Source organism: Hippocampus bargibanti, linkage group LG16 (assembly GCF_051943395.1).
Source record: "Hippocampus bargibanti isolate YZ-2025 linkage group LG16, ASM5194339v1, whole genome shotgun sequence".
NCBI lineage: Eukaryota > Metazoa > Chordata > Actinopteri > Syngnathiformes > Syngnathidae > Hippocampus > Hippocampus bargibanti.
The window spans coordinates 14,590,862-14,608,311 of NC_142749.1; the positions used below are offsets into that span (position 1 = coordinate 14,590,862).

Genomic DNA, 17,450 nt, shown 5'->3' on the forward strand with positions numbered 1-17,450 from the left:
GATAAATGAAATGTATTATTATTATGATGATGATTATTATTAGTATTAATAATAATAATAATAATAATAATAATAATTTACTTTTGCACACAGACATTTTGCAACAAACAAAAACCAGCAATCTAGCTCAAGAGATCTTAATGTTGGACTTTTCACCTGCGGGTCCCTTAAATATCACCCATGAGAGGCTGCATTGTGCATTTGGCGGCGTGGGTTATCTTTTGCAGTGATAAGCGGTCCCAGTGCAGGCCCGATCCTGTCAGCGCATTCAAATAATCTTTTTTTGGGGAGGGGGGTCAGTTTGGCCTCAGACAAGGCATATAAAGAATGCAGACAAACACACACACACACACACACATGCACTGGCGGGACTTTTGGTCGTCAGGGTCCACAGATCATCTCTCATGTATATTCGTGCTGCCACACAAAGGAATCACAACAGGAATCGACCAGAACCAGACCCAGGTTGGCTCTGGAAGCCAAATCCCCCCGGCTACCCCCTTGGCGCTAATCGGATTAGCCCAAAAGTTTTAGCGACACGGCCCCAAAGAGCAACATTTTTTATAATGACTTCTGTGACGTAGTTTACCCCGCGAAATGTGTAATCAGTTCCTCAAAGGCACCTTGTAATTATTTTTTTTGGTCTCACAAAACAACAACTTTAACGCACTATGAACTGATTGTCACATTTAGAACTGCAGTTTGTGCAAGAGTGTGTGTGTGTGTGTGTGTGTGTGTGAGAGAGAGAGGCGGGGGCATTATGGGGGGTGTGGTTCACCCAGGTGGAGGAACAATGGCTCACCCGTCGTCTTGAGATATGGTTGGCTGAGCACTGGCCGGACCAAGTAAAGGAGGGAGAAAAAAAGGGAGTGTACAAGGATTGGTGTGGAGCCAGGAAGGGAAAAATGACTTGGTGATGGGGGGGAGGGTGGTGCAGTCTGCTGAAAGGGGACGGACGGGCGTCTTAAAGCTCCTTTCATGCTTGGTCTGGTTTATTAGCAAAGGCTGAAAACACAGAGAGGGACTGCCTGTAATATTTTCTCTGCACAATATTAATATTTTACAATTATTAAAAGTTTCATACAATGAAAAAAACTGTAATCAGGCCCAGGTATACATTATGTGACCTGCAGAAATATCTCACTTCTCAAATTTAATTGCTCAATACAAAGATGACAATATAACTCAATAATAGAGATTCATAAGTTGGTTTTATTTGCGGTGATTCCTTTAAGATGTTGCCAAAGACATTTTTAAACAGGAATCGGTGTCAAGGAAGTATATTGGAGTGACACAATTGGACGAAGGGACAAGCTTTCTTTGTCGGGGAAGAGGTCGGCTAACCTTGGATTGTTAGTGGACGTCATTGTGTCATAATAATAATAATAATATAATAATAATAATAATAATAATAATCACAATAATAATAATAATAATAATAACAATAATAATAATAATAATAATAATAATAATAATAATAATAATAATAATAATACATTTCATTTATAAGCGCCTTTCAAACCTCTCAAGGACACTTTATGCATTTCTGAGTATTTTTTTATCTAAAATATTTTTGGAAATCAAAAAAAATATTTTAAATCAAAAAACTATTTTGTTTAAATAAAAAAAACTTAAAAATATTTGTTATTAGGTTAATTTGTAGGAAGTGTAATTATGTTATAGGAAAGGAAGGGAATTATGTTATACTCTGGATTAGCGCTAAATTTATTTGTTTAAATAAAACATATGTTTTCCATAAAAAATATTTAAAAAAATATATGTATATATTTTTTAATCAAGTTAATTATGTAGAAAGTGATTGAAATGATGTTGTACTCTGGATTATGGTTAAAAATATTTTTTAATTAAAAAAATATCCCCCCCAATTTTTTTTTAAATAAAAACATGTTTTTAATAAAAAAATCTTTTTAAATTACATTAATTTTGTAGGAAGTGTTTGGAATGATGTCATACTCTGGATTATCGTTCAAAATATTTTTTTGAATCATAAATCACAATAATATTTAAAAAAAATATTTGTAATTAATATTATTTTAATTTAAATTTTAGATTAATTTTATAGAAAGTGTTTGAAGTCATTTTATACTCTAGATTATCGTTAAAATAGGTTTTAAATCAAACATTTTTTTAAATCAAAATAATATGAAAAAAATGTTTATTTTATTTTAATTAGGTTAATTTTATAGGAAGTGTTTGGAATGATGGATTATCGTTAAATGGAGGTACATTTCCGGTTCAGATTCTTGTGAATATTTTTACTCGTCTATCTGTGCTTCCAACTATGAAACAAATAAATGTAGCGATGGAAAAAAAAAATAATCCAGGCACATTGAGGGAAATGAAAAATGGAAATTAAAGAGTTAGATGTGACGTGTAATAGGATCGCAAAGTGTCCTCCAATATCCCGCATCATTCCTGTGAGCCAGATTCAACAGAATATGGAGCCAAAATGTTTTCTTTTTCACTGTGTGTGAAATAAAAGCAGCCAAATCCAACATGACTGGAGAACAACTTGGCTCGGGATTCAACAGTCAGGTGTCAGCCAGACGAGTTGCTTCTTTTGCCTAAATTCCCCACCGTGATGTCCGGGAAACTGCATTTGAAGCCAAGATGTGTCAGTCAGCCAGGCGGAAGCAAACGAGTTAAAAAAAATATAAATACCATGTGGACAAGAAGCCCTTTCTTTCGTCCGCTTCTGTCTTGTCTGTTTCATGCCCAAAAAAAAAATCATCTCGTTTTCAGGTTAGCGTACAAATGAGCAATTCAACGTCTACATTTGATCATTGTACTTTTTTGTTGTGTGTTTTTCAGCGTTGGCCAAAGTGGAGGTGACGATGCATGACAGCGTCGAGGTGTATTTGGGCGACTCGGCCGAAATCCCTTGCCAGTATAATTTCACTGAAGACAACAACGTTCCCGGATTTGTCATGATCCAGTGGTTTGTGGTGAGTCGTACGCCGGGAACAGCACAAGTTGTCGTCTATGTGCGACCATTCAACTGTGTGAGAAGGATTACACTCATCTCTTCACTTGCACCCAAGACTGTAATGAGCAAATCCAAACCAGACTGGACTGACTGCAGTTTTACAAAGTCCTCTTTAGAAATGGTGTATCCATCTAACCCACAGGTATCAAAGTCAAGGCCCGGGGGCCAAATCTGGCCCATCACATCATTTTAATCGGCCCGCGAAAGCAAATCAAATTCCATTTCAAATTGTCCCATTGTCCCACAATAACAGTGATTATTTTTTACATCAAATTTGAAAACTAGTTTTTCATTAATTTGTTGTGCGCTTTATATGTACCGTAATTTCCAATGTATAAGGCGCATTGTAGTATAAGTCTCACCCCCAATGAATGGTGTATTTTCAAATTTATTCCATATATAAGGCGCACCGGACTATAAGATGCACCTTCAATCAATAAAGAAAAAAAAAATCCAAATACAGTGGGACCTTGGCTTCCCCCCCCCCCAGACAGAGTGTGTCAGGCGAAAAGTGTGTATCCCAAAAATTAATTTCCCATAGGAAACCATTAAAATGAGTATAATCCGTTCCCAGGTCCCCATAAAACATAATTTTCTACTTTCTAATTTTCTAAGACTTAAAACTACACAAAATATACCTTATTTTATGTAGAATAAATGTGCTATGGTATTATGATTAAAGAAATAAACTATTCGCGAACGACACATCACTCATTGTGGCAGCTCTGTGTGTATCCCCAAAAATAGTTTGTATGCCAAGGTAAAATTTTCATAAATGTAACATTCGTAAACCGGAAAGTTCATAAGCCAAGGGGTTCGTAAATCGAGGTTTCACTGTATAAGATATAAATGTACAAATGTTTTTCAAACATAAGGTACACCACATTATACCATATTTATTTTCCGGTGTGTAAGGTGCACTAGAGTATATGGCGCACCCCCAATGAATGGTGTATTTTCAAACATTTTCCATATATGAGGCGTACCGGACTATAAGGCGCATCTTCAATGAATGAAAAACGTTTTCCAAATATAATACATAAATATACAAAAGTTTTCCAAATATAAGGCAACCACATATTATTCCATATTTTACAGGGTATAAGGCACACACCCAATGAATGGTGGATTTTAAAACTTTTTCCATATATGAGGCGTAGCGGACTATAAGGCGCATCTTCAATGAATGAAAAAAGTTTTCCAAATATAATACATGAATATACAAAAAATGTACAAATATAAGGCACACCACATTATACCATATTTTCCGGTGTATAAAGCACACCCCCAATGAATGGGGTATTTTCAAACTTATTATATATAAGGCGCACCGGATTATAAGGCACACATTCAATGAATGAAAAAAGTTTTCCAAATATAATATATAAATATATAAAGTTGTCAAAATATAAGGCACACCACATTATACCATATTATCCGGTGTATAAGTCACGTCAAAGTATAAGGCACACCCCCAATGAATGTTACTTATTCCATATATAAGGCACATCTTCAATGAATGAAAAAAGGTTTTCCAAATATAATATATAAATATAGATTTTTTTTTTGTAAACAAGGCACACCACATTTTAAGGCGCTAACTTCTACAGGGGGAAATGGAGTCGGTGGCTGCTGACCTGTTGTGGCTCAGTATTACTTCACATATATGGCGCACCTGCATATCATGCTTTTGGGTGCACCTTGTACACCGAAAATATGGTAATATGTGGAGTGGATGAAAATTCATAATGGCCCCTGAGAGGAAACCGTTACCACAATAGGGCCCACGGCAAAAAAATGAGTTTGACACCCTTGATCAAACCAATGCAATTAATTCACCCCTATTTATTTTTGTTGCTGTTTTCCATGTTGTTGTAACATATCAAAATTTCGTCCATAGAAGGACCAACTGAGCAGTTCACGTATTCGCATCTACTACGCCGATAACGACAACCACATCGTGGACGACAATACGGAGTACAGCGGTCGCATCCGGGTCACTTCAGACCACCACGGGACTCAACTGACCATCCAGGAAGTACAGCTTTCTGACCAACGCGAGTTCATCTGCCAGGTGAACGGCCTGTCCGCCGGCACCACCGAGAGCAAGACTCACCTCAACGTGTTTGGTGAGTACAGAGACAAGTTAAAAACAGCTGATATTTATTGGGGGCTCAGTAAAATAGCTAAATGAATTTGTTCCAGCTCCTCCGGAAGCTCCGGTCATCAAGGGTGTCCAAGCAGGAATATCCGTGACCAATGAGATGCCCTCTAAGGTAAATCACCAGCTTTATGAGGTTAGCCACCTCGATGCTACGTATATCCTGACATACTTGTCACCGTGTCTCTGCTTTTAAGGTGGCCACATGTGAGGCCCGGAACGGTTTTCCCAAATCCAACATCACCTGGTACAGGAACAACATGCCACTGGTGTCTTCAGCGGGACGTAAGTTAGGAACATTCCCCATGTCTGAGATTTGGAATGTATCGTACGTAATCTTTGAAAGTATTTAATATGACAATTATTTGATCGACCTGGGTTATTATCTTGTTGACCCAGCAGTGAATGATGATGTCACATAGCACAAATAGGCTTGAACAATGAGCGCTGATTGATTTGTTTGTTTGATAAAATGTTTTTTTCAAAAACAATAGTTGGCAAAAATGAATAAAAGGAAATAAATAAACAAAAAAATAAAAGCAAATAAACAAACAAACAAACAAACACAATAAATAATTAAATAATTAAATGAATAAATGCACGCCAATAAATACGTTTAATTTGTTTGATTTTATAAAATATTAAAAAACACTAATAAATCCAATCCAATCCAAAAGTTGGGAAAATTAAATAAAAAAATATAAAATAAACACATGAAAAAATAAAACCAAATTAACAGACAAAATAAACAAAAACATAAAATGATGATGAATAAATATGTAAATATATAAATAAATACATTGGATTTGTTTGATTTATAAAATGTTTTTTAAACATGAAAAAAATAAATTACAAATTATACAGAAACAAAAAATAAATTAAAAGCAAATAGAAACAATAAACAAACAAACACATTAATAAATACATTTGATTTGTTTGATTTATAAAATGTTTAAAAAAACAATAGTTGGCAAAAAATGAATAAATAAATTATTAAAGAAACAAAGAAATTAAATAAATAAAAAGAAATAAAAAAAGAAAGAAATTAAAAGCAAATAAACAAATTAAATATACAAACAAACATACATACATAGATGAATGAATAATTAAATAAATAAATAAGCCCGCAATGGTCTTGAAGTTAGCATGCTATGCAGCCTAAGTAAAAAAATAAAAATTAATTCATAAGGCGGAAATGTTGACTTTGCTCTTGCAGGTGTGAACGTGTGGTTCGGCGACACGGTGGAGTCAAGCGGCTTGTATTCGGTACGCAGTACGCTAGAGTACCAGGTGCTCAAGGAGGACAAGGATGCTAACTTCTCCTGCGAGGTTAGCTTCTTCGTGCCGGGCGCCATCAGAACCGTCGAGTCCGTCAGCGTCGGCGTCACCGTTCACTGTAAGTCTGCCGCGGACATTGCGCAACAAACACACTTTTTATATAGTCGATGATTGCCTGAGCTGATGAATTTTTCAATGTACAAGCCATAACTTGGTCAATTGTATCATGCTAGCTAAAATGTGACTACCCCGCCAAAAGCAACCTGTCACTCAAAGTGCCATTGCAACACTTTTCTGCTACCATCAGGGTGTTGCCAAGTATTCTGTCCCTCGCATTTAAAAAGCCATTTTAGCTTTTTTGTTTGTCCATTGTTTCTGGAACAGTAAGACAATCGAACAGTCTGTGCTGGCAACCCTGTGGAAATGATCTTGTTAATGGCAATTTACAAGCACGCTGAGTAAGACTGTTTAACTTGACAGAGTGTGTGTGTGTGTGTGTGTGTGTGTGTGTGTGTGTGTGTGTGTGTGTGTGTGTGTGTGTGTGTGTGTGTGTGTGTGTGTGTGTGTGTGTGTGTGTGTGTGCGTGCGTGCGTGCGTGTGTGTGCATAGACCCAGCCACCATGGTGGAGCTGTGGAGGGAGTCGCCTGAGGGTTTGATCAAGGAGGGGGATACTGTGGAGCTGCGTTGCCAGGGCGATGGCAACCCCACGCCGACCTTCATCTTCAGCAGGGCGCGAGTAAGAATAGAAGCTCTTCTATCTGCCATAAAAAAAAAAAAGTCCCCCCGAGATAGGGGTGACATGCAAAAAGACGCGCCGGGAATGTTTTTCATATGCAGAGCTGCTACCAACCCCCCGTGAACACGGAAAGGTCCGCGGAGGCCTTGACAGATTTGACCCTGTCCATCCAGTCTGGGTTGTAAGACGCTGACAGGAGCCGGTTCCCATGTCAAACACAAAAATGTTGCGTTTGCTTTGCCAATTAGGTCATTGTGACTTGCAGTGTGAACAAAACAGGAAGTAGTTTAATTCCTATTCAAAGCACAATTTTGATGTCAGCTATGCTGAAAAAAATGACACATCAATGAAAAGGTTTCTTCAGCCGTCATCTGTACTTCTTTAAAGGGGTCGGATGTTTCGCTCCTCATCCGAAAAGCTTCGTCAGCTAACTACAGTTGTGCTGGTAACTCTGGCTCTATATATATCTCTAATGGACAGAGGTGGCTGTGCCAGATCTCCGCTCTGATAGGTCCCTGGCACGGCCACCTCTGTCCATTAGGTATATATATAGGGCCAGAGTTACCAGCACAACCTTAGTTAGCTGACGAAGCTCTTTGGATGAGGAGCGAAACATCCGACACCTTCCATAAAGTGCAGATGCCGACTGAAGAAACATTTTCATCAATAGACCACTCCTGTACGACTGAGAGCCTACACAGACCATGAAGATGCAATATCTTCCATCCATTTTGTTTTTCAACATTTCGACATGTTTGCGACAGGAATCCGGCGCGGACGAGGACCTGGATAGTCGCGGCAACGTCTTGATGCTGCAGTCGGTGTCACGCGGCGACCGCGGCCTCTACCGTTGTCGACCTCGGGACGGTACCTCGCACGACGATGTCAAAGGAGAGATGGAGCTCAATGTGCACTGTGAGGACACCGTCCGTGCGACAACGTTAGCATAATATGTACTCAGAACTCATTAGCATTAATCACACAGACCGCATACAGCGGCGGTTTGTTAGCGCATTATACAAAAGAAGGGTTTCAATGGGAACCTTGTCCTGTTGGGTGTGTGTGTACTGTGTTCAGACCTGGATCCCGCTGTGGTGGTCCCCCAAGAATCTGAGGCCATGTTAAAAGGGGAAGATTTGACCGCATCGTGCAACGCTTTGTCCTCCCTGAAGACGTCGACGGTCTGGTACAAGGTTAGTCGATCTACATTGGATGGAGAAATTTACATTTCACAGCAGTGATGGAAGTAAGAGGAAAAGAAAGGAAGAAGTAAAAAAAACAAAATACAGGAGCTGATGTAAAGGCAGCCACTCTCGCGGCGCCATCTTGAAGTCAGAACACCAACAACAAATACTAAATAACAAATACTGTGACACAAGACAAAAGACACAGACAGTCAATCTTAAGCACTTTCTGCACCCTCTTTGTCGTATGAAGCAATTCTTGATGAAAGAGGAGAGGATCAGAACGTCCTTTTCACCAGTGGATCAAGGACATTTACGGTGAAATGTGTACGTCTGCTACAAGCTAAATGCTGGCAGCAAACACAAAGCTGTAGCCTCCATTGACAGTCTCACATCTCCTGTCCCACGTAAATAACGCACCAGCGTTCACTCAGCACAGAAGTAACTCAAATAGATAGAAAGCTAGCCAGCTAGCTAATGGATAGCCAATAGCCAACGAGCTAAATAGCTAGCCAGCGAGCTAGATAGCTATGTAGCTAGCCAAATAGCTAATAATAATAATAACAAATCCGCTTCAATTCCAAGCCGCGACAGTTCCACCCACCCTTTCCACTGAACAAAGCGGGGCTGTGAAAATGCTGCCCATTACTCTGCGCAAAAATGGCCCCGAGTTGTCCAGCGATGACAGTCAAATGGCACTGTCATTCCTCCCAAATCAAAAACAGTGCTGGCATATTCGTGCTGCCGTTAAGGCGCAACCGCTCAGTAGGCTCTCCTCCTTGATGAATGTTGTGGCCAAAAAATACTGAAAAACAATCCCTATCCACACAAAAACAACAACAAAAGGGCTCCTCGGGCGCCATCTTGGACTTCAGCATATTTCAAGATGGTCACCGCAGGCGTTTTATAGACTCAACTATATCCCAGAAGTCCAATAATGGCCAGTGGGCAATTTTACGAGAATATAAACTAGTTTGACCTGCATTGCTGAAACCCTACTGCACTGTGTGTGTACAGGACAGTAAGATAGTGGGTGTAGGAAACACACTCCACTTGCAGGACGCCAACTACGAAACGGCGGGCGAGTACGTGTGCGAGGTGACCGTCCCCGCCCTGCCCGCCCTGCACACCAGCGGCTCCGTCCATATCGTCGTCAACGGTCAGTTATCTCAAACACACCACTGGGAGAAAAAAATGGCTACCGTGCTACATACTTGTGTATCATTGCGGTTGTCTGTCTGCGTATTTGTGTGTGTACACAGGTGGTCCTCAGCTGGTGGGCGAAGAGCAAGAGGTGCATCTGGAGGAACCAGTTGGGAAAATGGTCAACCTGAGCTGCGAGGCACACGGCCACCCGGCGCCTAGCATCGCGTGGATCTTTGACGCTAGCCAGGTGACTAGACGGAGTGATGTGCGATGACTATCATTTCGTCACCCCCGACTGACTTCTCTTGACCAACGTCCGGTTTCTCTCCGTAGAACTGGCATGAGGTCTTCACCAAATCCGGCGACCACGTGACCCATAGCGTGGTGTCCGTCGCCGTCCTTTCGGACATTAGCGCCATGTGTAACACCTCCAACGACCTTGGAATTGACGTCCGAGCTTTTAGCATCAAAGCTAGTAAGCGAGTCTCACTTTTTTGTCACCGATATTGCATTGATTCACGTACACCTAATCCGAGTATCCATATTCAGCCTTGACGATTTAATTTTACATTTTAATGCTAGCCATGCTGAATTTGAATCCATGCAAAATTTAACCTTTAACTCATTCACTGCCAGATGATGTGCAAACACGTGTCCACTCCAGTGCCAGGGTTTTTGTCATTGTCACTCGAATTTCAGGACCCACAGAATATTGAGTTTTAGGATGACATAAACATTCAATACAGCGTTAGAAACCTTAGATTTTCTTCTTTCATCAGGAAAAAAAACAGTTAATTCCTAAGTTGTATGGCTCCGGAGTTATCTGAGCTTGAAATGGGGGCAGTTGTACAAAATACAATACAATACAGACACATTGATTTATATATTAATATATTTTATTATTTGTTTATATATTTTAATTTTTGTTATATAGCGCTTTAAGTTTGTTAAGCTTAAGCTGTAACAAAGCGCCAACATGGACAAAAGGCAAATTCTGCCCCCTTCGTGGAAGACAAAAAACATTCCCAGAGGTCTGACCAGCGCTTTATCGGCACCCCCTGCAAGATAGACCAAAAACCCAAATACATTCGGGAATGGCAGCGAACGAGTTAATAAACACAATTGAATCTCCAAAGTCAAACGTAAATTAACATTTTTTAAATTAAATTATTTTTAAATTTAATCCTTACCTATTGATACCACAAGATGGAAGCAAACCACTTCTCGTCTTGAAATAAAACTCCTCCACTCACCTCCACATAGTTCCTTGCCACCAAAGCCCCCACGAAATGGCGAATCGAATCTCCTCAATTCACTTCAACCGAGTTGCTTGACAACAAAGTCATTTTTTTTACTCCTTTTGAGTAAAAAGGCAGCAGAAAGTAACATTGTTGGTGTGAAGTGTAGCGTGTTTAAAAACACACCAAAAAAAGCGTGTTGTTCTACTTTTTCGCAGTTCCCTTGGTCACCTCCAGCGCTCCCTTCTATCCCGGTAAGATGGTCGTACTGCTTGCTCGTTCTGCTTGCTCATTTCATGGTCCTCCTCCGCCGCCTCCTCCTTTTCCTCCTCGTTTCGTTTGACAGCGAAAGAAAGGCTTTGAGGAACCTCCTCCATGCTTTATTGATGATCTCTCTCTCTGGGACTCTCTGAGCCTTTCGGATGGCCTGCAGGCTGATTAAATATTCTCTTTTTTTTGCGTAGGCGCAACTTCACAGCACCTTTTGAATGACTGAGTAAAAATCCTCAGTAATTACGGGAGCTCATGAAGCAGCATGTGGTCGATTCGCACCCAAAAAAAACATTCTGTCACGTTTGTCTTTTTCCAATCGCTTCATTCTAATACAAGAAGAGATTTGATTGCCATTTAAATCGCCAAATTGGATTATGGATTTTCTGTCAAAATATATGTTTTAAATGCTGAGACAACAAATAGCACAATTCATTCACTGCCAGACGATGCGCAAAAATGTGAACATGTGGACTGGGGGCCAAATCCGGCCCGCCACATCATTCTATTCGGCCCATGAAAGCAAATCAAACTTCTAAAATACTACGATGCTTGCTAAAGTCCGAACTAAAATTTTAAATTGCGCCATGTAAACCACAGTAATTCATTGTGTTTTTACTACAAATTTGAAAATGAGTTATTCATTAACTCATTCACTGCCAGACGATGTGCACAAAATGTGTCCACTCCAGTGCCAGGGTTTTTGTCATTTTCACTCAAATTGCAGGACCCACAGAGTATTATGTTTTAGGACTACATAAAAATTCGATGCAGCGTAAAAAAAAACTTAAACTTTCTTTTTTCATCAGAAAAAAAGTTAATTCCTAAGTTATATGGATCTGGAGTTAACTGGGCTTGAAATGGGGGCGGCTGTACAAAATACAATACACATTGATTTATATAGCGCTTTAACAACAGCTGAAGCTGTAACAAAGCGCTAACATGAACACAAAAGGCAAATGCTGCCCCCTCGTGTTAGAGAACAAACATTGCCAGAGGTCTGACCAGCGCTTCATCAGCACCGCCTAGGCAAGAAAGGAGATTGCGGCGGTCACTATTTCTGTTCTGTTTATTTTTACTGTTCTATTTATTTTGCATTTGTGTCCAAACTGGGGATCGGAATGAAAATTAGTCAATGATCAGTAAAATTGTTCAGTAAATGTGTTACAATAGATAATAAAATTATGAATGAAATGTATAATGATTATTATTATTATTAGGAAGGGGGAAAAATACAATTTTAATCACCAAAATAAAGTGACATGCCCATCCTTAGTTAAAATATTTTTGTTGACAACAAAAGCTACCATTGAAATGTGTTATTCTTTTTTTTTTAAGTTTCTCTATAAACACAATTGAGTTGAGAAACAAAATAGTGATTATATGTATGTGGTTTCTTGTGTGTGTGTGTGTTTGTGTGTGTGTGTGTGTGTGTGTGTGTGTGTGTGTGTGTGTGTGTGTGTGTGTGTGTGTGTGTGTGTGTGTGTGTGTGTGTGTATTTGTGTAGTAGAAGGCAGCGGCGTGATCATTGTGGTCATCATTCTGTGTCTGCTGCTGCTGGCCATCTTGGGCAGCGTGCTTTACTTCCTCCACAAGAAGGGCAAGATCCCGTGCGGTCGCTCGGGGAAGCAGGACATGTAAGTAGCTCTTAAAGGACAACCGACACTTCCGGACAAGTTGCTTCCATAATTTGTAATATCACTTCAAATGACTTCAACTGAGCGTATTTTACAAAGATTCCACCGCGTATGGCTATATTTTACATTTTAAGACTCGCGTTGAATATTCAGGAAGTCTTGTTTTTGAGTTGGTGACCATTCCTGACGTGACGTCACGGAGGGAACGCCCCTGACCGAGAAAGCGACACACAATGCATTTTGGGTACTTTGTTTGGGCTGAAAACTTCATGTTGATCCGTGTTGATGGCGAAATTAGAAGGAAAATCATTGTCCAATATACTTCATGATAAAATTGACAATTTCTCCAATGCGAGATGAATAAAGGTGTATCTCAAATCTCATCAATACAACATTGATTAGCTCAAATAGCTCAATAAAGTTTGGGAAATATTATACTTGAAGGAGGAATGTTCTAGAAAAAAATATATATATCTATTTATCCAGCTATCTAGCGAGCTATATAGCTAGCTACCTAGCTAGCTAGATATTTGCTATCTATTAGCTATCTATCAGCTAGCTAACTAGCTTTTTATCTATTTGAGTTACTTCCGGGTTGAGTGAACGCTGGCGCGCGTGGCTGCCGCTGCTCACCCGCTAGTTCCGAGCTAATTTTGTAGCAGTTTTGGCACACTTTAAGTGATTTTTATTGGTGTTTTGCATTGAACTAAATATATCAGCCTGTGTGTTTTGGGTATTTTCGATGCTATAAAACGTTTTTCAAAAAAAAAAAAAAAATGGTGTCGGTTGTCCTTTAAAGTCTTGGCCTTCGCGAGCACGCTTCTAAAATGTTCTCACGTTCTTCCCTCCACCAGCTCCAAAGAGAAAACCACCAAAGATGACATTGTGGTGGAGATGAAGAACAACGCCAACGCCAAGAGTGAGGACACGGTGCTCCTCAAGGCAGTCAATGGAGACAAAAATGGCACAATGGAGCAGGTAACGTTTTATTTTTTAATATATATATATTTTTAGGAGATGAAAGTTGTCAGGTAACTACCGTATTTTCTGCACTGTAAGGCTCACCTCAAAGAAAAGATGTTTTCAAAAGCTGACCCTGCGCCTTATAAGGCGGTGCACCTTATGTATGGAAAACATTTTTAAATATGTCATTCATTGAAGGTGCGCCTTATATTCCAGAAAATACAGTACTTTTCTAATTTAGACGAGATAAAGATACAACTATGAAGATTTCGGAAAACGGATACTTGAACTCATTTGCCGCCATTCCCAAATTTATTCGGGTTTTAGTTTTTCTTGCGGTGGTGCTGATAACGCGCTGGTCAGACCTCTGGCAATGTTTCTCCCTTCCTTGGCGGGGCGGCATTTGCCTTTTGTCCATGTTAGCACTTTGTTACTGCTTCAGCTGTTATAGTGCTATATAATAATAATAATAATAATAATAATAATTATTATTATTATTATTAATATTATTATTATTATTATTATTATTATTATTATTATTATTATTATTATTATTATTATTAACTCAACCCGGTATAACTCAGATAGATAGAAAACTAGCTAGCTAGCTAATAGATAGCTAATGGATAGCGAGCTAGATAGCTGATATAGATAGCCAGCTAGCTAGCTAGATAGCTAATAGATAGCTAGCTAGGTAGCCAGCTAGATAGCAAGTTAGCTAGCTAGATAGCCAGCTAGATGAAACCAATATGTATCGTATTTTGTACAGCAACCCCCATTTCAATCTCAGATAACTCCAGACCCATATAATTTAGGAATTAACACTTTTTTTTCTGATGAAAGAAGACAATCTATGGTTTCTTACGCTACATTGAACGTTGATGTCATCTTAAACCTTAATATTCTGTGGGTCCTGGAATTTGAGTGAAAATGACAAAAACCCTGGCACTGGAGTGGACACATTTTTGCACCTAATCTGACAGTGAATGAGTTAGAAATGTTATGTAATATGACCTGCGGGGAATCAAATTGTAGATTTATGGGGAAAATCTCATTGCAAAAAAAAAAAATTGCCAAAGGTAGCAATATTCCCAAAATAATAAATCTGTTTGTTACCGGAGTCAAATTTATGAGAAGAAGGTACTAATTCAACAAGAATTGTTTTTTTTTTTTTTACATTACAAAAATACAAAATCTCTGGCATGTTTACACGCTATTAACGTCACTGTGTTGTGTTCATCCAGTGAAGGTATGCAAGAATCAGCAATGGAGGAGCTGATCTGAGACCAGCAGGGACTCTAATCACACATTCCCAACAACATACTTTTCAGTATTTACACACGCACACACACACACACACACAACACACACACACACACACACACACACACAGAAACACTCACACAAAATCGTTCGAATGAATGTTTTTCATTTTCTAAAAGTTCATCCATCGTTTGTCCTATGTTTCATCATCGCTTCACCAATCTGAGTGTACATATTATATATATTTTTTGTTATTTAAGATCTTCACACACAAAATACACACACACACATACACACACACACTCGTTTCACACTGCTGTCAAACCCGTTTCTTCTTTTTTTCGGACCGTTTGTAAATATGCCAGTGGACTGACGCTAGCCGGTTGGGTTTCAAAAGAGGTTAGCGATCCATTTTGGCCCGGTTTTTGTTTTATTTTGGAGATTTCTGCGGAGTACACTGAATATGTTTGTATGTATGATCCTTGTGTTGTGTTCCACCCGTTTTGCGTGTTAAAAATATTGTTCACAAGCGTGCTTTTTTTTTTATTGTATTACTTTCATGATTTTGAAGAGATTTCAGTTTGAAGCAGGCACATTGGCGCCCCCCGCTGGGCCCGTTTTTTTGAATTGTCTTTTTTTTTTTAATATATATTTTGATTCATTTCTTTTCACTGACACGCGATGATGTCATGTTCTGCTGGGTTCCGTATAACTACACACCGGGGAAATATTGTTCATATTTTGTTTTTTTGTATTTCCCTCTACAAAAAAAGTGTGTAATTTAAGTACGGTGGGATTCTTAGACGCTTGTGTTTTTTTAATAATGTTTTTGCAAGAAAATGCCAAATAAAAACGTTTTTTCAATATGTTTATACATTTCTTTTAGTTCAGCAGCCATTTTAACTCATTCACTGCCATTCACGAATGTATTCGGGAATTGAAAATTTGACGCCATTCCCAGGTTTGTTCAGGCTTTGTTCTTTTCTTGCTTGGGTGTCGATAAAGCGCTGGCGAGACCTCTGGCGATGTTTTTCCCTTCCACAACGGGGCAGCATTTCCCTTTTTTCCATGTTATTTTTTGTTAAAGCACTATATGAACCATTATGTATGTATTGCATTGTATTTTGTGGAATTCACAAATTTATTCAGGAATTGAAAATATGACGTAGAGCGCCATTCTCGAACTTGATCGGGTTTTGGTTTTTCTTGCGGGGGTGTCGATACAGCGCTGGTCTGACCTCTGGCAGTATTTTTCCCTTTCACGAGAGGGCAGCATTTGCCTTTTGTCCATGTTGGCGCTTTGTTACAACTTCAGCTGTTAACACGCTATGTAAACCAATATGTATTGTATTTTGTACAGCTGCCCCCATTTCAAGCTCATATAACTGCAGACCCATATAATTTAGGAATTAACTGGTTTTTTTTTCTGATGAAAGAAGAGAGTACGGTTTCTTCCGCTGCATTGAATGTTTACGTAGTCCTAAAACTCAATATACTGTGGCTCCTGGAAGTCGAGTGACAATGACAAAAACTCTGGCACTGGAGTGGACACGTGTTTGCACAATGTCTGGCAGTGAATGTGTTAATTAATACCAGAATTTGACTTTAAATATTTAAACTGACACTTTCTAGCTATTCCTCTGAAACTGGATCCTCTTGAGGTTAAACGGTGTTGAAAAGTGATCGATATATAACATTTTTAGTTGACGCATTTCCGAGTTGTTCCAGAACGCATCATTCGGGAGGTGTACACGCCGCAGGTGTTTGGATGCTCACCAAACGAGGACGCCGCTCAGTTTAGCTGAGCTAAAGTTCAAAAAACAAGTCATGTAAGTTGAATTAAACTCAAACATGTTCATATTATGCATAATTTAGGACAAATGTGTTGGTATTTTAATGTAGAAATAGTCGTACATTCCCGGGAGATAAAAAAAAAAATGCTGACTAGCTTAGTGCTAACATCTGACAGACCAATTCGTGTGGAAAAAAAACCTACAATTGTACATAAAACAAAATATAAAAAAATAACGATGATACAATAATAATGCAAGGGAGCGTAAGAGTATATAATAAGGGAGAAAATAACGTTGCAACACACTGATAACGCAAGGGACTGTTAAGAGTAGAAAGCGTCTCCAGAAAATAACACGACTGTTAACAGCAAAACAGTTCCCAATATAACCAATGCTGTGCACAATTAATGAAGATTTTATTATGTAAATTCACTTGACATTATTTCACAAAGAGGCTAAAAAAATGAAACGAGAGCATCTTGAAAGTCAACCAATTGCTTGTGTTCATTGTAAAAAGTGAGGCTCATGATTAGCAGGAACCTCGTTGTATATTATTAGTCGAAACAACGAGTTCTTGGCTAATGAACCTCACAACGTTCTTTTTTTAACTTCATTATTCCAGCTTCTAATTTTAATGGCTGACTTTGTGTTTATATTATGCTTTGCAGCTGTAGCAGCTCATGCATGTCAAACCCGCTTTACAACCAAGGATTAGAACGGTGAAAATGTTGGCCCAACACGCTTTTGGCAATGTTTTTTTGCATTTACCTTTT

The 17,450-nt window shown here is 39.0% G+C and overlaps 1 protein-coding gene across 3 annotated transcripts in view; it reads left to right on the plus strand.

The window, feature by feature from the left end:
- The window catches only part of mcama (melanoma cell adhesion molecule a), a 58,311-nt gene extending 42,563 nt beyond the window's left edge, over window positions 1-15,748 (plus strand). The window contains exons 5-19 of one of the 3 annotated variants that reach the window (XM_089016472.1): window positions 2,833-2,966; window positions 4,908-5,136; window positions 5,213-5,283; window positions 5,366-5,453; window positions 6,385-6,564; window positions 7,056-7,183; window positions 7,948-8,098; window positions 8,261-8,376; window positions 9,385-9,526; window positions 9,630-9,760; window positions 9,847-9,988; window positions 10,970-11,005; window positions 12,529-12,658; window positions 13,513-13,636; window positions 14,866-15,748. In XM_089016472.1, the coding sequence (XP_088872598.1) occupies window positions 2,833-2,966; window positions 4,908-5,136; window positions 5,213-5,283; window positions 5,366-5,453; window positions 6,385-6,564; window positions 7,056-7,183; window positions 7,948-8,098; window positions 8,261-8,376; window positions 9,385-9,526; window positions 9,630-9,760; window positions 9,847-9,988; window positions 10,970-11,005; window positions 12,529-12,658; window positions 13,513-13,636; window positions 14,866-14,868 (1,805 nt within the window). In that variant the 3' untranslated portion in view covers window positions 14,869-15,748. The remainder of the gene's footprint in view (window positions 1-2,832; window positions 2,967-4,907; window positions 5,137-5,212; window positions 5,284-5,365; window positions 5,454-6,384; window positions 6,565-7,055; window positions 7,184-7,947; window positions 8,099-8,260; window positions 8,377-9,384; window positions 9,527-9,629; window positions 9,761-9,846; window positions 9,989-10,969; window positions 11,006-12,528; window positions 12,659-13,512; window positions 13,637-14,865) is intronic. The other 2 variants (XM_089016473.1, XM_089016474.1) reach the window with 2 other exon arrangements.
- The last annotated feature ends 1,702 nt before the right edge of the window (window positions 15,749-17,450 follow it).